This window comes from Ptychodera flava, chromosome 7 (assembly GCF_041260155.1).
Source record: "Ptychodera flava strain L36383 chromosome 7, AS_Pfla_20210202, whole genome shotgun sequence".
Classification (NCBI taxonomy): Eukaryota; Metazoa; Hemichordata; class Enteropneusta; family Ptychoderidae; genus Ptychodera; species Ptychodera flava.
Genome location: NC_091934.1, coordinates 18,581,401 through 18,607,471, shown reverse-complemented (window position 1 = coordinate 18,607,471; position 26,071 = coordinate 18,581,401). Strand labels below are relative to the sequence as shown.

General features: G+C 38.6%; 2 protein-coding genes and 1 non-coding gene across 3 annotated transcripts in view; 1 reads left to right on the top strand and 2 right to left on the bottom strand.

The window, feature by feature from the left end:
• Positions 1-1,769, bottom strand: part of LOC139136935 (neuralized-like protein 4) — a 36,751-nt gene extending 34,982 nt beyond the window's left edge. Inside the window, 1 exon segment of the mRNA XM_070704796.1 lies at positions 1,400-1,769. Within this exon segment, the coding sequence (XP_070560897.1) occupies positions 1,400-1,567 (168 nt within the window). The 5' untranslated portion in view covers positions 1,568-1,769.
• Positions 1,770-2,003: 234 nt separating this feature from the next.
• Positions 2,004-2,075, top strand: Trnap-ugg (transfer RNA proline (anticodon UGG)). The gene has a single exon. It is a non-coding gene; the product is annotated as a tRNA-Pro (tRNA).
• A 4,143-nt stretch (positions 2,076-6,218) lies between these two features.
• LOC139136933 (inhibitor of growth protein 4-like) lies at positions 6,219-24,374 on the bottom strand. Its single transcript, XM_070704795.1, has 8 exons — positions 24,230-24,374; positions 22,805-22,876; positions 13,885-14,051; positions 12,776-12,896; positions 12,180-12,297; positions 11,367-11,517; positions 10,409-10,470; positions 6,219-9,518 (listed from the first exon to the last, which is right to left on the bottom strand). The coding sequence occupies exons 1-8, from the start codon at positions 24,264-24,266 to the stop codon at positions 9,479-9,481; spliced, it is 768 nt and encodes a 255-aa protein (XP_070560896.1). The 5' UTR covers positions 24,267-24,374; the 3' UTR covers positions 6,219-9,478.
• Between the last annotated feature and the right edge of the window lie 1,697 nt (positions 24,375-26,071).

Below are 26,071 nucleotides of genomic sequence, written 5' to 3'. Positions count from 1 at the left end.
GATATTTTTTGTGATCGCAAGCTATCATCAACTCAGTCTCCGCGCCTTTGCGGATACAAAAGCTTTCCCTTCCTCAATTATCTGCTCCTCGACCTCTTTAACATCGTGTACATCAAAATCAGTGGAACGACTCTTACTTCCCGACGCGATGCTTGGGCACGTGATGCCATGTTTGAATATTTGTCAACTGCTGAGGGACGGCTGAAACACCCGAATGATCCCGAACGAATTTAATCTTGTTTCCTAATTCTGAGAAAACGTGTTGGCAAGTTCCCTTGGTGCTAATGGAGTAGTTAGTAAGGCAAACAGTGCCAAAACACATGGTCCCTTTGATCTCCGCTGAGTTGTGACTCCTTCTCTGCTACCTCCATGGTATTGTGTACAGCAATTTGACGTCATCAGTTTGTGGCTATACCACTTGTAAAATGATGCCAAAAGTACAAACGATCACAATGATAAGATTATCAGTTTTGACAACACTCCATTTGATGAGGTTCACAATGCTCAATATAAGAAAGAAATTTGTTTTATGTCATCATGGCAATCATGATATATGGTAAAAGTTGTGTCACTCAAAATAAACGTTTTTGGCTATAAACTGTTCTTTTTCATAATACATGAAACAATGCAAGTTTTTAATTCGAGTGGCAAAATATATGACTTAAAGCTGCTTCATACATATCTCCAGTATAGGTGAATTTGTTTTTTCTTCATTAATATCTGAATCATGTGGTGGTTATTGGCTGGGAATGAGGAAATAAATGAAATTGGGGTTGAGTAGCAACAGATGTCATTGACATTTCAAACTTACTTTTTGAGGGGGGGAGGCTAAGTGTGCCGATTTCGAAAGCAATATTCCTAGGTCAAATAAAAATATGCGCCATCTCGTGATCACAATCATGACAATGCAATGAACAGTAAAACTCCCTGCACACTGCAGACATCTGTTTACTTTCGTTTAGGATAGGACAAGTGAACGAATGGAAATTGTACACTAAAAAAGATATATTTTATTGAAACTGTGATTTAACCATATGCAAATAGCCGGACATAAACTTACGTACAGTGAAAGAATGTGGTCGGAGGAATAACCATTAGCAACTGTATAACGTACATATTATAAACTATACATTTATCAGATTTCAAAACCCGGCTTGTCGCGTCTCCATGGCCCACCAGCGACCATGTTGCAGGATGAAGATAGTATACTTCCACGGTGCATGTCTTTAAATATCAAATAAACTGCAAAATTGTAATAAGCTGTCCAGAATGCGGCGGGATATTGAGTTCAACCGAAATGCAAAAGGTGTGTATGAGTGAAACACCTGCATGCCATCGCTGCGGAAATTTCGCCTGAGCATCATCATATTCATAATGTATGAACTTCATAAAATCTTACCTTTTTATCGATGATTACTTCAAATATTTCACTATCTCGAAGTGGATCTCGGCTAATGACCATACCGTTGTTAAATTCTTGGGTCGGGTGATTTCTTTGAGCCGTGCGATTACCATTTGAGAGGCTGACAAGCGATCCTGTTCGAGGGTGAAACGCTTGCGACGCCATTTTGGTTCTTGTCGAGACGACCTCTTCGGAATACCAACAGTTTTACGACAATGTCAAGCAAGTGATTTTCATCGCGATATTGCCTACATATTCAAATAAGTATTCTCTATTATTTAAAATAAAGATACACTGGTTTTGCAGACATCTGGTAGAATCTAATTTCGCATGACACTAAAACACTCTGGCAAACCAAAATTGCCGTAAGACAGTATGACGCTATTATAAATTCAGGTAGTCGATAGGGGGCGTCCAGCTGGCGTTTAGCTTCAGTGATCAGAGTACCTCGAAACCCAGAACGGTAAATATGTGACCAATTATCCTCTTACGAGATGAAATCAATATAATGGGGAAGCCAAACTGGAAACATAAACAATCAGCACTAACTCTTGTTATTATTATAATTATGTATTTGTATAAATTTCCTCGAAGTAAGAGCGGCTTGTTGGTCTAGGGGTATGATTCCTGCTTTGGGTGCAGGAGGTCCCGGGTTCAAATCCCGGACAAGCCCTGCTTATTTTTATTGCATAATTTGACAAAGAGAATAGGATTTTGTTTTTTTCTTCAACTATATAATCCTCAACTTCCTTATCAATTTTACATGGCTGTTATGTGCATCATTTTATTTCAAATTCAAAAGAAAGCTTGTTAGCTGATGGATTTATCTATCTACATCACAGACACTTTACCATGTGGTACAAAGGCAGGAGGTAGAGCATAAACTAACAATTAACATGGTCATGTTTCTCTTGTCATGTGTTACAGTGATATGTTTTACTGTTTTAACTTAAAGGGATTAAATTGTTTCATTTTTATCAAATACCAATGTCCAATTGTATGAACAATCTTAACATAAGAAATCATATTTCAGTAATTACAGGGGGGGGTGGGCCGGGGGAATTGGGGGGAGGGTCACTTTTTAGAAAACAGTTCAAGGGGGAGGGTCATTTTTTATAAACCTATCTTGGGGGGAGGGTCACTTTTGACAGAAGCTGATATTATGGCCAAAACTTTGATTGTCCTCGTGATATTTCCTGAATAGGAAATCACCAACAAAATACGCACACACTTATAGACCGCCATGCATAGTGAATTGACATTTTGGTGAAATTCCAAAATCAAATTTCTTACACAACCATAGACTTGTAACCACTCTAGTCTAATCAAGAACAATAATCTGAATAATCAAGCATACATAAATGCACAGATTTATCTAATTTTGTACTGAAAAAAAATTATTCATAGTTTCATCATAGACCCCAATGCATAGTGTATGGACATTTTGGTGAAATTCCAAAATCATATTTCTTGCACAACCATAGACTTGTAACCACGCTAGTCTAATCAAGAACAATAATCTAAATAATCAAGCATACATAAATGAACAGATTTATCTAATTTTGTACTGAAAAAAAATTATTCATAGTTTCACCATAGACTGCAATGCATAGTGAATCGACATTTCAGTGAAATTCCAAAATCATATTTCTTACACAACCATAGACTTGTAACCACTCTCGTCTAATCAAGAAAATTAATATAAATAATCAAGAGTACACAAATGCAAGGATTTACCTATTTTTGTATTGGAAAAAAATATTCATAATTTCATCATAGACACCATGGATAGTGAACCAACTTTTTAGATGAAATTCAGAAATCAATTTCTTGTACACAAATGTTCATTTTACTTCCCTATTCAAGCAAAGTACATTTAAATACATTATCAAACGTATATAAAATACAGATATAGCATGTTTTGTGGGGGTAAATTGTCAATAATTTGCCTGATAGACTCCATGTATTATGATTTGATATTTTTGGATGAAGCACTAAATCAGCTACATCTTGCCTTCTTATAGTTGCACAAAATATGGTGACCCTCCCTAAAATGTATGAATTACCATATCTCTTCAAAAATTCTTGCGTGATAAATTGCGACCGTCCCTCCAAAAACACCAGCCCTCCCCTCTGTAATTTGTCCCTAACATAACAATTGAACCAATTGTTATGTAAATAAGCTGATATTGTTTTAGTTATTCCCGGGGAGAATACCGCAGTGGTTTGGGGGAGGGTCAAGTTTTAGGAAGTCAGACAAGGGGGAGGGTCACATTTTAGACAGGAAGATAGGGGGGAGGGTCACATTTTACGGTACAGGTGTTCGCGAAATTCCCCCGGGCCCACCCCCCCCCCTGTAATTACTGAAAGCTCCCTAATCCATAGGAATGGAAATTCTATTGGATTTTTGTACAGATTGGTTATATTCAAACAACAGAGCAGAGGGGACCAACTCCATTTGTGTCATAAAAGTCTTTAAAAACTCTCATAATTTCAACCCCACCCCCCACCCACCCCCATCCCCGCCCAATCCTTCCGTAAACCCTGGTCACCTTTTTTAAGTACGGGAGACCTGGTACATATTCCGTTGTTTGCTTTAATAGCAAATTCACTGTTCCAGGTCAAATCTCAGGAATGAAACGTGTCAGCTAGGGTTGGATAGGGTGCATTGCATCTTTACTTTTTTCAACAAAAATCTGTATCATAAAACAATGTTTCATACAACTTGTCTACCAAGCATAATGTAGACTCTCTCAAGGTTCCCTATTCACTACACAATCTGTTTAACTTGCGTTGCATAATATTAATACATCTTCAATGGTCTGGCCAGGCCACTCAAAAACTAAACGCTTTGCGTTCATTGAAAAAAAGCATACAGTATACAATTTCTCCAAATTTTAACTCTCAAAGGCACATTCATAATATTGCTTGACCAATTTGTTGGAAAATGGTAATGTTGACAACAAACCTTATCCTAATAATGTGTAATTATAATTTAATGACTGATATTCATATGTGTAATTATTCAAATTCAGGAAGTTTTGTCAAAATAACTATCTGAAGGAAAATTATCATAATGCAAGTCACGTTTTCAAAATCTGACCAAAGAGGGCGCTCTGGAGGACACCAAAGCAGACAATTAGGGATTGTGTACAGACAACAATGAGCTGGCAGTGGAGCACTTACCCGTAGATTCCAGTTCCTTGCCAGCGTTGGTGCAGTGCAGACCAATTTTAAAGATCTTTAAACAGTAGGAATGTGTGAATACTTGATTCGTATGGACAGCTTGTTCATGCCTCAGTTGCCTTTAGAATGCGGCAAAGGTAGGACAAGCAGATCAAAAGAGTCATGATATTTGGGAGGTTGTAAACAATTAAAGGAAGCTGAAGAAGTCAAGTAAAAAACAATAATCAAATTTCAATCAACTGTAGACATTGCATATAGCAATCTTACTAATAGTTCAGGAATTCTAAGTATACTTTCAAATGAAACTAGTTATAACACCAATCACCTTGGATAAAATATTGTGGACATAATTTCATAAAGTCTAATATCAGTATTTGGACATGACACTGACTGGGTAGGAGATATTGACTCACAGTTAATATTATAATCTGAGACTTTCTATCGTGATATTTATGAACTGAACATAAAGGGAAACCTATTTGTTTCATTGTAACAAAGGTGTCTTGAATGTGAAAGACTTGAACTTTTGTTCAAACTTTCCAAATGAAACTTTTAGCCATTTTCTTTCAAAATCAATACGTAAAACATTAAACGACATGGTGCTAATTTTGGTACAAGAGATACAAACGCCTTTACCAATATTTAAATTAAAAATGGCCACCACCCCTTTGTAAACTCTACGGGGAAAATCCAATATTTACAAAAAGACTACGACTGTGAAAACTTTAATAACCAAAGCACGCGGTAGATCAGGAAGTATTGGCAAAATTTGAATTGAAAATCTGGCCGAGAGGAAAGTCCATTAACGTTTGATGTTGTTAAGAGTCAAAGGCTGAGGGTTGGGAACATTATACTGAGTTCACCAGTCAGCCTTTAAGATTTTGAACTGTTGGAGTTAGATTTGGAGTATCTTGAATTATCACCGGCTACATGTAGCCTTACACCAATGCATACACTGGTAAAGATTTCTTGAGTCCAAGGTGTGATTCTTAGGAAATGGTGTTAAGATGGTTGCCACCAAGACATTTGACACAGGGGAACTGTTACTGGATTGAAGGTAGAGTACACGTCCGGGGTAGATATTTGAATTTCAACATTTCTTATTTGGTCTACTGCTTGTGGGGGTTCATTTTGTAGTAGACTTAAAGATCTGTCACTCGAGGGCGCCCCAAGAGAGCGCCTCCAAGCGATGGATCTATCTATCTAATTTTGAGCTCTCAAAGCAAAGTTTCCACCATCTAAGTTTTGTGAAATTCCATTACTCAATTTTTCCCCATTGAGTTCACACAGGGATGTTGCCATTGCATTTGCAATGAGACCCCCAGATTTCATTCTTGATTTGGTACGACTGAGGTTGAAAGTTCGTTCATTTGAGGAAAGTTCAAGCATAAAGTCTTTCACCTTCAAGGTGCATACTACCAGAAACTAAAAAGTTGTTAACAATTCTGTTACAGTTTGCAGCAAAGATAGCTTGAATTTTTTTCACAATATCACAAATCATGAAAGAATTTCATATATGGCCATAAACATGATATGCACCAAATGGACCATCACCGTTTTTTGTCTTAAATAATTTCAAAATGCCATGTGCAGAAAGTTGTCAAAATGAAAACACAATTGCCAACCGTCGTACAGAAATTAGTGAAACTTTATTGTACTGTAGTAATATGACAAAGATACCAACAAAACACAACACACAGGAAAAACTTCACTTGTACAAATTGTCTTTCACACTAGCCCTCTCTGTCATTACACCACATACGTACGCTTAGATTACTCAGGTTTTGATAAAAATTTGTTCTCCTCCGTGTTTCCAGTAAAGAGATTATAAAATTTAGACCTGCCCAGAACTGTTCTAGGATGGCTACCCCTGGAAGTTCACCCAACATATGGCAACCCTACTCCATAGGCCCAACTGTCGGTAGGACGCGCGGATGGCAGTATTCCAGGGGGTGACCATCCTAATTTTCAGAGAACAGACAGACGGAAATGCAGTAATCAGAGAATCCAGATGACTAATATTTTGATTGTTCTATTTGTATGGACCAAGGACTTTCCAATTTGACTGGCCCTTCTTGTTTAAAAATAAACATGTAGTCTGAAGTAATTGTTTTGGCACTGAGCAGACACCAGCCAAAACAAATTTCCCTGTGTCATATATGTAGCAAGAGTAAATACTGAACACGGAGTGCTGCACATTGATCACAGTAGCTTAGGGAGTCCTTAGGGTTGGGGATAGAGTACATACTAGCTACCACTCTACCCTATCTCAAGGAAACCCTCTAAGTTTGTATCCAAAGGTTTGTGTTCACAGGGAACTTTGGCAATTCATAATTAGGATCCGTATGATATTACCACTATAGTTCCAAGACGATGTACCTATGGTCTCTAACCTTTGCACAGACACTACAAAATCAAGCCATTATAGCACAGAGTATCACAGGCCTATCTTGAGTGGATTTAGTGCTATATTCAAACTACTGGTTTTTCTTGAATCCGAATAACGTTTTCAAAAATGAAGCATTTCCAACCCCGGTGCTTTTGTTTCCTTTCCAGATTATACATACGATGGTCCTGTTACTGATGCTCAAATTGAAGTACTTTGGTGGCAGGTGACTGCGTAGCTAACATACGAAATGTGCAAGGGCAGATACTGAACACACGACAGACATCAGTTTAAAAAAGTCTAATAAAGAATAACAATTATTATAATCTTTTGTAAATAATACACAAGATCGGATAGCGCTCTGTTCTGTACAGCTACAGCTCTTTCACTGTGGCGTAGTCACCATAGTGACCGCAAACTTACTGCAGACCGTTTCAAAGTCAACCCAGAATCTATGAAGCATACCACACAACTACCTCCAACAACAAATAATTTGTCCGGTGGCAATAGGATGTGTTTGGGAAGACAGGAAAAAAATAGAACATGGATAATTAAATAAACTGGAATCACATCCTACTTACGTTGTTTTTCACTAAAATCACAAAACACGTTAAAATATTCCTCATCTTCTCACACTGAAAAATTTTGTTGCAAAATGGCTTGTGTTGATTTTGAATCATTGATAGTCTTATGGCAAAATGTCATTTTCGGTATAAGTGAATTTTAAATTGGTTTAAATAGGAAGTTAACATTGCTGTCCAAAATAATCTAGAATATGTAATTAGAGAAATGCAGACAAAAGGCGTGACTAGGAACAAAGTCAAGAGGTTTGATGGTGAATTTTATGACAGTCTGAAGCACAATGAGATTTTTGTGAAATGTTAACTTTTTGGGGATTTTAAAACATGAATCTTATCCATCCCGTTTGGGTCTGAATTTAAACTGGGAAATCAGTTATTGAGACTTTTCGCACTTCTTGTTTCACAGATCTGCACAAAATTAGATAGTCGGGAAAGTTTTAACAACTGGGAAAGAGGCCGGTTTGGCTACTGGAATTTAGAAGAAGCCATAATTGTTTCTGTGCATTTTGTTGCGGAATTAAAAGACATTAAATTTTGCCATAGACAGTAGTTTCCCTACTATGATTTTGCCAGGGTTTGCAAGCCACAGTGTAACCATGTACCGCTAGTACATCAAACAGACATATGAAGTATGAGGGCGCTGCAGATGTGTTACACTGTCGTTGTTCATGGCTCACCTGTGTATCCACACTACTGTAAAACACATCTGGGCAAGAACAAAAATGTTCTCACTTTGTAACTTGTGGAAACACAAGTATAAATTCATATACGCATATTGAAATGCCAGCAGTTGCAACTTTTGATGATTTTTCCACTATTTTTGTTTTGCATGTCCACTGCAGCTTCTTGTTCTACTCCCCAAGCATGTTGAAACACCTACTATTTATCCTGTCAACAGCATTGGTACATATAAAGTGCACTGTTGTTGTTTACATTTGAATTCTAGTTACGACCAGAAACAGCTTGTCAACTCTGCCGGTACATATGTACACCACATTCTTGATGCAGTCTACACATGCACAGGCTGAGTTGACAAGCTGAATACTGTGAATCTCAACGTTCTTTTTGGAAACTCATAAACAGATCTTGGGACTGGCAGCCGTTCAATCACGGCCAAACTTTTTGGATGAAATTCATGTATACTGAATTTCGTGGATGATAGTAACTCCATATCAGCATCTATTTCATTAGCAATACACAACTACATGAGTAAATATTTTTAGAGATTTACAAACATGTACATTATACAGAGAAGATGACACTTTATAATATGGCTGACATACAAGTTCAATTTTTGCCACCTTCTCCATCATCTGCAGCTGCAGCCAAAAAGACTCATCATCTATGTCAGAACTGTGAAAAATATTGCAAGGGCGTATGAATCTGCTTTTGTTCCTGATGATGCAAGAACCTCACTGTTAGTGACAACAAACTTGACTTTGTCTATCACCGCTTTGTCATGTCGGAAAACTTTGGAGGAAAGTGTCCCGCACACACAATAGACATTTGGAGGACAAGGCAGCATCACTCGGGATTATTTATAAAGGTATTTAAAACTATAAACTGTGTTACAGGTAGATGCCTGAGAAATATGGTTGAAAGGTTTCGTCAGTAAGTAACAGCCTTCTTTTGAGTACAAGACACCTCCACAACAGTACAGACCCCTCGTTTTGGGGTCCCAGAGTCACATAAAAAATAAAAATTTCACAGATAAAATTTTAACTTCTTTTTTTACAATATTTTGGGATGTAAATATAGCTGAACACCATATATCTAAAAATACTAGTCTATGAACCTTGCCATCCCTGTAAAGCCTGACTCTTGGAATGTGCTAGTTGTTCACAATGCCAGATCAGTCCATTTTTCAGGTGAATTAGGGGTGAGAAGGTACATTCTTGAAGTCTGGGTCTCTTGTTCCACTCGTTATTTCTTTTTCCTTTCTTGAATACATTTTGGACAAAACCTGTGTGAGAGATTATAAGATGAGACTTCATAATGGTTAGGACCTCTCAGATAGAAGACTGCTTGTTTAGGCCAAAGGAAATGAAGAACACCCAGTAATCTTCTCAGATAAATTCATGGGACATTTTCGGTAAGCTGTTAAAGGAGACACAAGACTGTGCCAGTACTAGCAGAGTTACGCAAAACGAGCATTGTTGGTTCCATTGCGATTTGAACAGCTGAAAAGCTGCAACTTTTGAAAGAGACACATACCATCTGACAACTTTGTATCGATGAGCTAAAAATGGCCAAATTTTACATTTCAGCGTAATTGAGAAGTTGAAACACCACGTTCCTCTTCGTCAAATAGTACAAATTTATCTTGGCAAATATTTGAGTTTTGGTTATGCTTCTTTTAGGTAATGCAGATTTTTACTTTTCATGATGAGTTTGATATTTATTCTGCTGTTAGAAAACTTTGATGGTCGTAATACTGAGTTCACTGGCATGCAGAGTTGCTGCATTCTGTGGAGAGATTTGCGAGTAGGAAAATTCCGTAGCAAAGACAGTGGTTAAGTATGTTGGTGAGAAGTCAAACAACTACTTAAATACATTTGTACCATATTTTGCAGGTCTGTTTGTTTGTTAACTTGTTTTGTTTGTGTGTGGTCTTTTTGTCTCTTTTATTTTTGCATATAATTTGTTAACTTGTTTGTCTGCTTGTTTTTGTTTACTTGTTTATTATTCTGCCTGAGGCCACATGCTTGAAATTGAATGCACATCCTCTTGCATGTGCATTTACAGGAAATTATTTTAGTTTGGAAGCAAATATTACAAAAAATAATACAGCAAGTTACAGATCACTGGCCTTCATACCTAGATACGGAGTGAGAAAAGCAAAATCTCTCTTACCATTTTCCTTTCGGTTTACTTGTCAAACCAACACAGGCAAAATGAAACCATTCAATAGGACACTGAAAATTCAACACGAAAGTAGACCATAGGCATCAAATTTATATATATACGTGGTTGAAGGTAAAACTAATAGGTGATTGTTGGCATAACATGAATGATGTTTGGCAAAATAGGTCCACAATGATGGAAAAGGTTAAAATCATTTGATCTGCTTCTGATCAAGTGTGCATCACATGGAAATATGCATGTCTTTTGTTTTTCTATAGGCGTCTTCCACAAAATCCTTGTCACAGCATTCTCACTAAAGCTGCAGGATGCAATACATGAGAGCTTAACAATTTTATAATTTATGGAGATGCCTTCCTGTCATTACCCTAAGTAGCCTCAAAGAAGAGGAGGTACTTTGCTGCATGTGAAAAACACAGTAACTTTTTCAGTGACAGTCACACAGCAAAGTGGAGAGGGGAAAATGCAAAACTGAAATGTAAACAATAAAATCTCATTTTTGCCAAATGTCAAATTCAGAGACCACTAACAATTTTTTCTTGGCCTACCTAACACCTGACAAGCGATGAACTTGGAAATATGTGTGTCATCCTTCAGACAACTTTGAATAGAGTTTCTTATCATAGCACATGTACCGGTATATGAGAAAACTTCTTGGCCCACAATACTGGAAGATCAGATACATTGTCAGTAATAGTCTAGGGGAATGACATCACAAAAGTCACTGGTATTGACAACGCTATAATGTAATCAATAACATAATGAATAGTGATTCTTGCTTGTCCTGTATGTGAGTGAGTGGTATAAAGTCTCTGGATATACCGTACTGTACCACTCAGAACAGGAAACATCTGTACATGCAACCATTGGTTTTTAGCTTGACGCCAAAGCTATCTTTTTAAGGGTTTTGGCGCCATGGAAAACCTGTGATTGGTTATTTGCTACTTACATCTGGGTTGTCACAACCAATCATTTCACCGTAGGAGACTTGATGGCAGAGACAATACGTTGGTTCATTCGGATCGACGGGCATGTCAAGTACGTCCGATGGTGCATGGATGACTGACGGCAACGTGAGGATTGGTGTTACGGTTTCCGTTCTACAAAATGGAAAGAATGTCACGAAGTGTATCAATTGCAATACATTGATGTTCTACTCTTTGATCATACAGTATCACACTAAGTTTACATACTGCAAAGTATTCCTTCAGCACAGATTTGCTTCAAGATTCTGGGGGACAGGGTGAGTGAGGTGGGGGGGGGGGTCTCCAGAATAAGACCTTGTGATTGAAGAACCACTCAAAGAAGGGGAGGGGAGCACATCCAAGTGAAGCATTTCCTCAGTAATAAATATGGTGATCCATCAGTAAGACCACCCCACAGCAGCTAATTGGACTCACTGAATTTTTTTTATGATTTGCCCAATTGTTATAAATTCCAAGCAAAAACATCCGTTCTTCTAGTAGTCTAATGTTGTTTAATGTTGATTTTGAATACCATATTACATAATTTACCAGAAAAAATACCAGGATGTACGGTAACTATGTATGTTGAGGTCTTCAGAATGAACAATTTTGGCATCAAATGTACACAGTTGGGTGTTGGTAAGGCACCAAATATGTTCTTTGTAACTGCCTCAAATACTAATCCTTTGAAAATAAGTCCATCATGATCCACAGACCTAGATTTGCCTCATAATTCTGTTCACAATTCAACTGAATAGGATGGAGGGTTAATAGACTTTTTGGTGTTCACGACTTACTGAACTGTGGTTTTCATTTTTTTCCGCGATGATTTTGGCGTTTCGTCATCGGAAGATTTCCTTCGGTTTTTCCTCCCTGATTGTGATTTGTCTGCGCCCTTCTTGCTGGACCGCGATTCTGAAAGAAAAATAAAATTATGAAAAAAAAAAAGAAAATATTATCAAAACTTAAGGACAGGTCTCACAAAATGAACAATGTTTCACTTGTAAATGTTGATATCTTGTAACATAAAAGCAACAAATCCTTATAAGCAGTCTATATGCACACTCTGTGCAGTTAACCCTTTGAGCGCCTAAGTCAATTTTTGTCGCCCTTATAAAATATACCTCAGTCAATTTTTGTCAGATTTTTGCCAAACTTTTGATAAAAAACTTTGGCTGATGAAATATTGTGTTCATTTGGTCCAAAATTATCAGAAAAATTACAGAAAAGTTCATAAAAATTGGTAAAATGTTGCACTAAAATTTTGGTGGGAAAAAATACAGCACTCAAAGGGTTAACATGTAGGTTTTTAGAATGGTCTGCAAACAGTATAGCTGGTCTATTGCGGAGTTCAGCCAGACATTTTGACCTGAAACCAGTTCACAGGGCTTACTTTTATCTCTTGCTGACGCTGCACTGTCGTAATCCGTGCTTTTCTGTTCTAGATTTTTCTCCTTCAATTCTTGTTCAAACCTTGCCAGATCAGCGTCTAGTCTCCTGATGTGTTTGTCAACCTGTGAAACAAAATCAGTGATTACGCTTTGATTTTGAATTTAGAAGAGATTCTAATCGATAATTTTCATCAAATTATCAGAGTTTTGACAGGATTTGACTCATGGTGGAAAAATCCGGTAAGTACATAAATGTACTGTAACCATCTCGGCACAATGGTTTCACCCAAATCCATCATTACTGATGGTGAGTATGGATCTGTATGCCTGGTATTCAGGATGAACAGGTAAGTTTAACCTGCTCACCCCCAATTCCCTGTAAACAGGTCCACAATCGCCATTGATAACAATAGGTTTGGACCAAACCATGGTGGTGAAAGGGTTAAAGAAAGTCTTTGACAATGAGATCGATGAATGGGCATTTCCTTCAAATGTGAACTATTTGGCATGATAAACCCATAGCAGCTATCACACAATAGTTTGAGGAGACCTAAAAAAACACTTCAAATATCCTACATGCAAATTTTCCTGTCTTGACAATAAATTGACAACTTTCTTACAAATCATGTGTGAAAACTGTTTCTGAGTTTTTTCGAAGTTTTAACCTTTCACTTCTGAACAGCAATGGTACCAAAATAATAGTACTCCTGCGATCTGTGTTATTTTCTTTGTCACTCCCTGTCAGGAATTCTTACATTTCGTGTCAATCATAAGAGTTTATAGGTCCTCCACTCATTACTAAGTTCATATTTCATCATCAGGTCAAGTTGATTAAAACTAGTGAAGCAAAACATGTCCCATATGGTCCATTTTAACAAAAAAATTGAACATTTGAAGGCCCTGAAAACAAAGATACTGTAAACATGGTCTTCACAGACTGATGAAGCCTCTATAACAGTCCAAGCCAAGTGGGTGAAAATACTTGTGGTTTTGGCGAAATAACGCTTTTTACTGACTTGGCAGATGTGGAAGTGATACTTTCTGCCAGGAAAGGGGTTAAGAAGGTGAGATCACGACAGAAAAGTAATTCAACAACACAGTTCCCACTCACCATTTCATAGGTCTGCATTGCAAGTTGCACTTTATCGTCTCCGTATTCCCTGCTTTTGTTGAATAAATTCTGGATGTTCCGGAGGTGATCCGCCCGTTTCTCCCTGGGCATTTCTCGGACATTCTTGATGTAGTCGTCCGCTAGGTTGTCTATCTGTTTCAGCACATCTAGTGGATGGCAAAAACACATGACATTGACTTTCACTGGTGTAAATAAAAGCATCCCTCACATCATAGCTTGAAAACTTCGAGGCAGATTCATGCATATACAAACACACGCATACAAAGATGCAGAGCATGCAGAGCACTAATATTTTTAATCCTCCAGTTTCACCACCATTTCACCAACATGGTTTGGCCCCAACCATTCATTATCAATGGTCAATGTTGACTTGTTTAGGCCAAAAAAAAAAATGTGCTGTTCCGATTACATGGTTTTCAAAAATAGGGTAGGTAGGGAAATTTTTTTTTTTCATTTTTTTTTAATGTGCATTTTGTACGCCTTCAAACAAACTACCAGTGAACAATTTCCTCATGAAACGCACTCAAATTGAATACCAATATATTAAAATAAAATATTCATCAGTAGAATTGAAGTGTGTGGTTTATTAGACTGCCACGGAAATTGATATGGCTGAATAACAATTCTTTGACAGGAAAGTGAACTGTTTATCCACAGGTAAATCCTCAGCTTTTTGTAGTCACTCGCAAGAAAAACGCACATACTTTATGTTGAAGTTGTTTGTAGCCTCGCCAACCTGTATATTTGTCTGCTGTACTTCCAACCACGGCCCAGCAGCATCACTGGCACATTCAACTCGAATAGAGTACATTTTACATTCAGAAAAACCTGGATGGTGTTCCTCCAAAATTTCTTCGAATGTTCGGTTCTGTTTAACAGAAAACATAATCGACCTTTCTTCTCCATGATCGCATTTGCGAAACAAAATTGAGTACACGTAATATGTCCATCGCGAGTCACCATTTTGTTTGAGACGAGGCCTGCTATAAGTAGGGATACCAGGCCCTTTTTTGTTCTTGGTTAAACTTACTTGAATTGTATGTTTTCTTGAAGATCTTGTCTCAGGATTCAAAAAACTGTTTGAATGATGGTTCTATCTTGTCTACTTCCAGGGTTATGATTTTTTTAGAATTAAAATATGCTCGATTTTTTGACAAATGGTCAAAAAATTTCAACATATGGCTAAGAGTCATTTTGAGGGTATCCCTATGAAAGTATAGTTGTATATCATTAATTCTCTAACTGATCTGCTTTAAAATACTTTTTGTGCAATATATTGTAAGAGTACGGTATAAGGAGCTATTGTTTTCTTTACACAGAGACTTGAAAATGCCAAAAATTTTGTGAGACAGAGTTGAAAATTGGACGGCACCGTGTATACTACCAGTCAAAAAGCTATTTTTCGCCATTTTCAAACTACTGTAACTTTCAGAGTTTTTAAGCTAGCTCTGTCAAATTTTGGACAATTAAACTTGAGTAATAACAAAAAAGAATGAATATATTTTAGATCAGTAAAATTTCTTAAATGTTACATTTGAGAAATTCTGATATTCAAAAAACCAAAAATCATAGGAATATGAATAAAATAAGTCATTGTTCAACTGATCAACTCACAGTACAGAATAATCCCCCTGGAGCTTAAACTTGAGTAATAACAAAAAAGAATGAATATATTTTAGATCAGTAAAATTTCTTAAATGTTACATTTGAGAAATTCTGATATTCAAAAAACCAAAAATCATAGGAATATGAATAAAATAAGTCATTGTTCAACTGATCAACTCACAGTACAGAATAATCCCCCTGGAGCTGTCCTTTTTTACACAAGAATATTACTCCCCCCTAAAAAGCTGTCATCTTGTTGTACTCAATTTTCCTTTAGCATTGAAATCTAGAGTCAGGGTTATGATTTTTTCCTTTCCTTTCCTTAGATTTTTCATTCTCACTTCATTTGCCCGTCTTTCAACTTGTCTTGTTTATCAATTCCCGATTCCTGCACTACTCCTGTCTGTCATTTTCCCCAGTTTACGTTAATCCTGTTTAAAAATAAAGGTTGTTTACATACATTTATTATAATAATAACCATGGCATGCTGACTTTATTCCCATACATCATTGAAAGAGTATTCATTTCTGTTGTCAAATATCATTTTGTAAATTTTGTGTAACATCAACAGATGAAAAATAACAGGTTAATGTTCGCAAAACTACCAGGGTTAACGTTTGAAAACAGCTGATTGTAGCGTTGGCAGTTAGGGGCTGTTCAACGAAGTACGTACCACGTCTATGGGGCGAATAGTCCCAGAGCTGAATAGCCCACCAAACGACTGTGTACGTACGTACGGCAAAATTCACGGTAAATTCCGAACGCACAGATTTTGAAACTACTCAGAACTGACCTTAACACACAGTTTTTGGTGTACGGGTTTATATTTTAATGATAGAATGACTATAAAAAGTAAAATTGACCAAAATTTTGCTCGATTCACTATCACAAAACACTTCCGGGTTTTCACTTGGCCTGCATAATATGGCCGCGCTGTGCATGGCGCGGTTCGGAAATGACAACAAGAATGTAAATGAAAGATTACATCAAAAAACGGCCATGAAAATGCTTCAAACTTTCCACAAATTTAATATAACAGTTGCTGTTTGGTATACTAACTCCGATGACTGAAAATTGTCCCTGCATTTTAGCGAAAACCTACCTACAAAACGCCGTTTAGGCACTGAACAACATACTGTAACGAGCCATTCCATTCTAACATAGGAAGTAGTGGCCTGAGAAATGTGCGTGCCATGCCGCAGTACGGCATATGGCGTAAATAATGCTTGATTTTGAGCGCTAAAATGACACGATATTTTTTTCTTTATTTTCAAAAAAAATCCCATGGTAGAACGAGCAGTTGAATTGGAATTTTTTTTATCGAAAATTTTATTGAATTAGACCTAATACTTTTTGAGATACAGCAGTTTGAAAACCGGAAACCGTTCAGTGTGCAACAACTGTCACTGCAGTGTCATGTCGCAAAAGTTTTCATGAGCGTCTGGCATCACTTCTATAAGAATGACGTATTAGTTCTCGCGTGATTGCGCGATTTGTCATAGTTCTCGCGTGATTTCATGCGTTTCACGTTTTTTCATATCGTTATTTTTACTTCCGGGTTTACGAGGCTCTAAAAAGTCTAGGGTCGGGGGGTTAAAATTGGGGTAGGTCGGGTAATCGGAACAGCACATATTTTTTTGTTTGGCCTTATAAAGAATTGAGTGTGAACAGGTTAAAAATACCGTCAAGGACAGTGTGCTCACATTCGGTTCGAATTGGTCTATTCGAGAAATATTTAAACCAGGAAAAACAAGAGTAACAATGCAAATAAGGTCTGCAACTTAGGTACTGGAGGTCATCTTTAGGAACATGCATATCAACTTCTATAGCAATGGGACAAGCTGATCCTAAATACATAAGCAAACGTCAACAACAAAAAATAGACAGAGAAGGTTTGATAAGAAGAAAAGGTGGGAGGTTGGGTAAAAAAATGTACAAGGGATCTGGTAAAAAAGTAATGCTACCTCATCAATCTTCTAAACCCTACCCCCTCCAGAATATCAAATGTTCCATCCCTTGGTATTACATAACGCCAGATGACAGGAAATATATTTACAACCTTGGGGATTTTTTGATTAATGCCATGAGTGTTATCATTCTAATGTAAACAGCACTTAAGTAAGTTACAGATGGTGAAATGCCTTCCACTGTGGGTGATGATTACAACATCTGGAATTATCCTGGATCCAAATTTCTCATCAGTTCTTGTATGTCTTACATAGAAAAGTTGCAAAAATTGGTCCGCAATGAAATATTCACCTAAGCTTTGTTTTCTGGATCAAATTTTCCTAAAAATTGATACCAAATATGACAAAATTATGTTCACAGCCTTCAAAACTGTCTCACAACATATCCTGGGGGTTGGTGTAGGTCATTTAAGGTCACAAACTGAGAAAATTACATGAGGCTGAAATATACAAATTTGGGGGTTTCCCAACACTTTGAGCAGAAAATGTATCTAATAACATCCCTCGAGACTTTATACCAAATTACAAAGCTATCAAACAAGTAATTTTGAGAACAAGTTTTCTTGACCAAAAATGACAATATTGTCTTCAAAATACAAATTTGTATATTTCAGGACAATTTCCACTTATCTAACTATTGTCATCTCTGTACGTTTGTGTACCAAATACAAAAGCTGTCTGTCCAGGAGTTTTAAAAAGAAAATACTGTTTAAGATTTTTTGACCAAAAATGACAAAATTGCTCCAAAATAGTAATTTTCCCAATTTTGTCATAATTTCAACAAATTAGAAGCTTAACACCCTCGCAAAGATCCAACCCAAATTTGAGAGCAATTGGGCTGGCGGTTTCAGAGAAGAAGAATTTTTACTGAAAATGAGAAAAATCACCGAAAAATTCAGTAAAAATACAAAATTAAGGATATCTTCACAATATTCATAAAACTGTATAAGGATCACCTAAGGTACTTGCACACAAATTTTCAAAGCAATCAAAACAGCGGTTCTCAAGATATTGATTCTTGACCATTTTCACATTTTGTAAGCTCATTTGCATAATTTTGGCAATGCAGACTTCATTTGAACAAAATCCCATCTATAGCCCAGGATGCATCCACACACCAAATACCAAGCTGAAATGTGCAGCGGTTTGCGTGTTTTTGATGTTGACGGACATACTGTACGTACATACATACATACATACATACATACATACACACATACATACAGACGCCATCGACTTCAGCTTATACGATAAACTCACATTGGTAAAACCAAATGTGAGCTAAAAAAGGAAGTAAAATTGTCATTGACAGGCAGCTTGGGAAGAGGAAAAGTTAACTGATGTACATGTATACCATATTTGCTTGAATAAAAAATAGGCTGACCTGGTGAGTGGCTGGTACAGTTTTTTTCCAGTGTTCAGCTCCACATTAACTTAACATAGACATACAACTAGTACATAAACCTGGACATAAATTCACTATGATCTCATAGTATCTGTATTTGTACTTGTATTATAACTCTAGACAAGCAAACTTCGTGAAACAAGGATAGCTACTGCGCTTTGAAAACCTATCATTTGTACAATAATATATGCCTTAGAGAAACCAGAATTACAGTTATAAAGAAAACAAATATACAAATATTCAAATATAAACTGTGAAATAAATTGTAATTAACTGTTCATTCTTTAATGAGTATGCCAGCAAAATGACCAAAATGAAAAATAACATCCTTGGATTCAAAGGAAAATTGGACTGGAGTTTTGGAAAGATACAGGTGTAGTTGTTATCAAGGGCAGAGTGTTATGTGTTACCTAAATTAAACCACATAATTCAAAATAGAGAAAGATGCACAGACAGAGGATATCAACACTGTTCGCCACCAAACCTTTGATAACAGCCTATTACTTTTATGCAGGAAAAGTGTCTTCTATTCAGAGAAAATACAGTGAAGTCACTGAAACAGACTTATCACGCATACACAGGGCTCGCGTTCGAAATTTTATTTTTCACGTGCAGTGCACGCAAAGCCCTAAAAAAATTTGCGTGAATACCAATTTCAATTACGTGCAACAAAGTAACAATAGACAAACTGGCTTGGCAGGTAAGTAACCACTTTAATGCGTACATTGAACTGTCTAGTGACGCTAATGCTTTAAACAATGTGGCGAATAAAATACTTTGTACCTTGGAAGGGGTGTGTTGAATTTTTTTTTTTCAAAAACACAATGGTATACACTGCAGTACCCGACTACATTTTCGCATATCGCCTACTGGAAAAAACGATCGCGAATGTAACCCGGCCTAGATCCTTTTGTTATGTATAAAGACAACTACGTGAATAACATTTACATACATTATGAAGTTGACACGTGCTCACGCTACTACATTGTTGTTTGCTTGGAGAAGATGAAAGTGCGGGTTGCAAACTTCAAATCAAGAATTTAATACGTATTTTGTTTCATCAACAAGAAATATAAACACAAGTCACTGGGGAAAAGTTCAGACCTATGAGAATGTTCATCATCATAGTTCAGGATCTCTCCTTGATTTTGGTGTACGCTGAGCTGCCTCTGAAAACCTACAGAAGCAGCCAGGCGTACACCAAAACCAAGAGAGACCCTAGTAGAGTATCATCATCGTCCCGTGACGGCCTTTGAACTCGACCTCAAGGCTTCTGCGTTCGTTTTTGAGCCAAAAAACTTTCTCGCGCACGGCGGAAGTCGAACACTGCCATATCTGGCCCCTCTATCGATACACGCATCAGAGTCTGAAGCCTTCCTTCCCCTATGCAGCTTCTGAATTTTGATTTTATTCTGTTCTGGCACGAGAAGCCACGTTCACATTCGACGCTCGTTATCGGAATGCACACCGCAATTTCCGCGAGGGATGCGAAGTCGGGAAATGTTGCTCTGTGATTCATAATAAGTTCCTCACAGAAATCGGGCAATAGCAGTTGACGATATCCGTTCGCGAGATATTTAAACTGCAGAAAGTCAGCTCTCAGTAGTGCCACATCGAAAAGCCCGTTCTGGTGTCCGAAGTGGTTCACAATCGTCTCCAGGGCCGCCGTACCGAAATTTGCGATCTCTCTCTGTGCAGCTGGAAGACGCTGGGGATTGAATATGATGTCGAATGCGGACAAGACATCAAGGGCATTGATGGGAAATCGGGTATTTAAGTTGTCGATGAGTTTGTTCAGGAAGTCGGTGACAGCACGATCAAATTGAACTTGACGTTGATCGTGTGACTGAAGGACTTCGACGTCGCGAAAGCGTGCACGTTCTCCGTCGAAATGTTGGATGTTTGCCTTGAAGTCGGTTACGCGAACAAGTAGATCGTTATTATCACGTATCGCCGTCAAACTATCGATGGCTGATAAGACCATCACTCGTGGAACGGAAAGATCTAGGTTTTGAGTTTGAAATGTCTTGCTAACTCGCGTAATGGTTGGAAGCACATCCAATAATAGTTTGGTAATTGCAACGAACGAATATTCCTTCACTTTCGTGAGTATTCCATGGGCTTTGGCATTGGTAGTTGCGTCATTCTCGAGAGTTAGGCATATAGCTGGCCAACATTTATCAATCGCTTTCACTGCTGACTCAAGCGATAGCCATCTCACGGGAGTTGGCTTTTTAAGTGTTACGTCGGTACTTTCAACCACATCCTGAAGCGCTCGGAGACGTTCGTATCGTTGAGCCGAGGCGTCAAAGTAGTGAAAAACTTGGTTTACAGTTTCCTGATATCGTTCGATTAGTGTTACTGAAGCCGCGGCTTGAGAACTGACAAGGGCGAGTCGATGGGCCACGCAGTGAATGTGTATCAGGTGTGGAATATCAACTTTCAGCCTAACTCCAACGCCACTCCGCTGCCCTGTCATTACGGCTGCCCCATCGCTGCCAAGTCCGACTAGTTTGTTGATAGGAATGTCGTTGTCCTGAAAGTACTGAATGACCGCGTTGTATATGGTCTCTGCTTTGCCGTCAGGGACATTAATATTCCCGGCAAACCGAGTCCGTGCCCTTCCATCAATGACCAGCTTTAGATACAGATCCAGCTTCTTGTACACGGCGATGTCAATGCTTTCGTCGAGTTGCAAACCGATAACTCGACTGCGTGTGATGTCCGCGGAAATTTCCTCGCGTATTACGCTGTCGATAGCATCAACTACAGACGGACACTTATTCAACTTTTGCAAAGTCAATAAACTTGGAAATAATCGAGATGGCATTTCCTCTTTCATCAGCCAATATGCGCTTCGTAACTGAACAATCAAAGTCTCCTCGCTGGCTTTATTGGCATTGCTTACCGCGGTCACGAAATTCCGTTTCATGGCAAGTTCTTTCACTGCATCAGCATGGTCTTTACTTTCGCTATGGTTGATAAGAGCTGATCGCTGATAGTTGTCGCAACCTATGGTGAATCTATTTTTCTTCTTGCCACGGACACAAATCCTGCACAGCATTTTGGGGGTAGCCGACGATGCATCGCTAAGCGTGAGCCAGTTAAATTGTCGTTCCCAATCTCGCTGATAGCGTTTCGTGCGTATCTTGTGTGGAACATCACTGGTTCCTTCGGTAACTTCATCGTGCTTGATGTTACTAGACTGGCTCTCACTCACAGCACTATCCTCAGTGGTCTTTTTTGCCGTCTTTTGACGTTTAGCGACGTGTAATTCAAAGAGCGATAGCTGTCTGCCTGCCATGATTTATAGTCGTTGTTTACTCTAGGATTCAAAACGTGTTCGATAAAGTCGCCACATTTTTCTAAATTGAAACATTTATTTTGATAATTTGCATGAGAATGTCTGGAAAACGGGGATGGTTGCATTGAGTGGCGTCTATTGTTTTGGTTATCAGGTACATACGTATGCGCCTGGAGGATGCTTATTTAGCTCAGGCAGCGCGAAATTTTCCGTCGCTAGGTTACTGCACCTACATTATCGTGACAATGCAAGGCAGGCGCGGCGTCGACGTCACTGGTAGCGCTATGCGTTGGTATACCGGTTATCAGATTTTTTGCGTGCCGGTCACGTAACCGTGACCAAATATTTGCGTGCACAGAGCATATTTTTGCGTGAAAACGCAAGAAATAGACGTGAACGCGAGCCCTGATACACTTTTACAACATTATTCATTTCATTGGCAAGACTGCACATGACTGAGCCCATGCTAAACAATTTCACCAGTCAACACAATTCTAGGTGGTCCTGTCGTATCACAAAGCCATGCATGGCCCCCCCTAAGAAACCTTACTATTTTCATAATGCATATTGGGTCCAGTTTTCTCCAGGTGTGCCTATTTCATCAATAACAAGACTCACCTTGTGTTCTTTGATCCAAGTCTCTCATCAGTGAGAAGTTCCTCTGAAGCTCATACGGTAAGTTTTCTAAACCTTGGGTGTACAAGAAAAAGATTTGCAAACTAAATAAATACAAAATAAAATCAATAAACAGGTTTCTGAATGGAAAGGAATTCTTAAAAAAAAAAGACATAAATGTGCATTAATCTTCAGTTTTCAGTTTGAAGGAGTCCCCTGAAAGTCCCGCCCCCTTTGTGCATTGACCATTATTTCATGTATTTTAAGTAGGGAGACGAACACAATGATTGACGGACTCACGCGACTACACAATGATCTACCTACAGTATTTCAAGATAATTGTGCATTATCACAGACCAACTTATAACTACAGCCTACTTAGTCAAGCTCTTTGGCATTGGTTAGTTACTCATAATAGCTTTCATTTCCACAAGTTACTCAACTACTAGTATTTTAAGCTCTTTAAATGCATTAGCATGCAAATGCTAAACTTGAGCCACATTCCTGGTCTGAGACAGAATCCTGAAATACAATACATTGTACAAGACGTCTGATTTCGTTAGTAGTCCGGTGTAGTGGCCATGTATGGAACCCAAATATTATGTTCACTGTTAAAAGCTCTCTTGGTACTTTGGACGGGGAATACATGTACGTAGCTGCTAGCTGCGTATTCTATACATGATCTGCGTTGTGCACTGGTGAAGCCCTGCACTGTGTACACATAATAGTAAGATATGGAGAGCTACAATGATGCGTAACCTCTGACCTGCTATTGTCAAAGTACAGGTCAAAGGGTCTGTCATTTCCTGTTCTCTGAAACTTCGCTTACGTTTTCGAAAACTTCTTTTCGGCTAACTTTCGTCATACATTAATAGCGAAAGAAATGAAATCCATAGCATTTTTCTTCTTTCATGTGACAAGGGAACGACAGGATAAAATGTCTGGTGCTGGCATGAGATGCCACTTACCCGCCAAACGTGTGAAGTGCAGTGGCGCGGCGCGCTCAAATTTTGTGTGAATGTACATATCCGAAGTTTACTACATGCTGAGGCATATGTCAGAAATTTACAACAACATTTACCTAAGAGTTTGTAATTTTGTGCATATTTGAACAAACTAAATACTTCAATTGGGAAGCACATGGTGCGACGTGTACATATGTACGCGGCACGGCGACAACATCAAAACCTTATCGCTGCACTATGCAGTGCCAGCGAAGCTTGACGCGATCAGTTTATCGCTATTTACAATGTATACGCTGAATACATTACAGCGTCTGCGCATACGAAATCGCCATCGATAATACCCGGAAAGAGATAAAATACGTCAAAATGAGAAAGCGGATTCGATGGAAACAGATAACTAATGTAGCTGACACCAAAGAGCTAAGAAAATATCGCAGACTTTCGAAAAATTTAACACACTTACTGTCCAAATACTGTTCCAAGTATAGAGCTGTCGCCATATTGGTTCTTCCCGCCTAATCAATGTACGTCATCGTATAGGAGTGCATTGTGGGAGAAATCGCTTAATCAACGCTAAATACTATACCGGGTCCTTACAATGTTACATAAAGCACTGCACTGGCTGCCGTGCTCAAAAATTCCTGCACAAATATATTCGCATAGTTGTTTATCTTTATGTCGTGCTGCGCTTAGAAATAATTCTTTGACAATGACTTTTCCCCCACGCACGTGACCGTAAATAAATGAATAAATCATGGTAATATGTGGGTTGGTGGGGATAGCTAAGAGTGACTCGATTTTGACTCAGGTGTGGCGTCTATGCGCACGGTGATGTAGTGTCAATAGTTTGCGCCAAGTCAGGTGCCGCCAACTGGTAAATTTCGTCAATTTTACAAAATCATCACAAAACATGTTTAAAAGGCTGATATACTGATTGCACATATTTTTGACCTTGGCCTAAAATTTGGAGCGGAAAGTAAAGCTGTTCGTAGGCTCTCTTCTGGCATGTGCAGAAAATATGCCTTCCTACTGAAATTTGGTGCCCGCTCCAAACTCCCCACAACAGTTCAAGCTCCCCACTGCCCTCTCCTCACCACTGAAACTCCTGCCTGTTTTTATTTACTGGATAACATACTTTTTTTTCGAAAAGGACAATAGATGGCCAATGTTAATTTCGGACTGAAGCCTACTTTTTGGTACCCACCACAGTCACCTGTGGTCTATTCCGCTCTGCGTCTATATATGTGCTCCATACAAGTAGACGTGTTTACATGTGTCTCCTTCTCAGGCATATGTACACACGTCTATGGGCGCACATATAGACGCAGAGCGGAATAGACCACAGGTGACCGTGGTACCCACTGCCAGAAATTTTCTCCTCGCCCACTGTAAAAACTGAAATTTCTTCCCCGCCCGCTGTAAATATTGACTTCTTCTCCCCACCCTGCTGATTAGTTTTAAATTTGCCCACCCACAGAAAAACTGAGCACGAACACCTTTTTGCACGAACAGCTTCGTTAGCGGCACCTGCCAAGTCCTGGATCTTTGTAATTCTGTCGGGCAAAAATGCCGGAGAAATCTTAGACTTCAAGGTTGCATTCACAAGCATTTGAAAAAAGCAAAAAGAAAACATGTACTATTAGTAGTAGGCCTATATCAATATCTCAAACTTTTGCGGCAGAGTAATAACCTGTGGATAAACGATCGTTGAAACTACACCCACACGCAGAATGTCTCCCGAGTGACTGTGATACAAGGTAAAAATATGGCCGAGAGTCAAAATTTGCCATATTCATAAGGGACCGTTCAGTTTTTACGGCCGGGGTGGCGGCAAAATCATGGGAGGGTCATCGTAATTTTGAAAATCCGCAAAGGGGGGGGGGGTCATCGCTTTTTCACTGGTAGGAAAGGGGGTCAGCATATTTTCAAAAACATAATACCTACGATAAAGTCCACTTTATGCCATGGCCCACTCCAATTAGGTTTAATTCATGCAATGGCCATGATCGACCCTCTTTACCGGCGGGCTGCCTTCGGCGGCCCACTACAATAAATAGGTTTACTTCATGCAATGGCCATGATCGACGTGTGGCCCATGACCCTCTTTACTGGCAAGCCTGGACTTTGCCAACCCACTACAATAAGCAGCGGGCTGCCTTCGGCGGCCAACTCATATTACAGTAGTATCTGGTTAAGTGCCTATCTCATCTTTGAAAGACCATTTACATGCTCGCGACCCTAAGGTAACTTAGACAAAAAGGGGAATTTGCATAACAGTGTGATGGACATAAGTTGTCTATGGAAA

What these genes read in the sequence shown, in the direction of transcription:
- LOC139136933 (XM_070704795.1), bottom strand. Translation starts at nt 24,266, where the DNA reads ATGGCGACAGCTCTATACTTGGAACAGTATTTGGACA. An exon ending in TTGGTTGTGACAACCCAGAT is followed by an intron (nt 10,471 to 11,366) that starts GTAAGTAGCAAA and finishes TTGAATTTTCAG; the next exon opens with TGTCCTATTGAATGGTTTCA. An exon ending in AGTAAACCGAAAGGAAAATG is followed by an intron (nt 9,519 to 10,408) that starts GTAAGAGAGATT and finishes TCTCTCACACAG; the next exon opens with GTTTTGTCCAAAATGTATTC.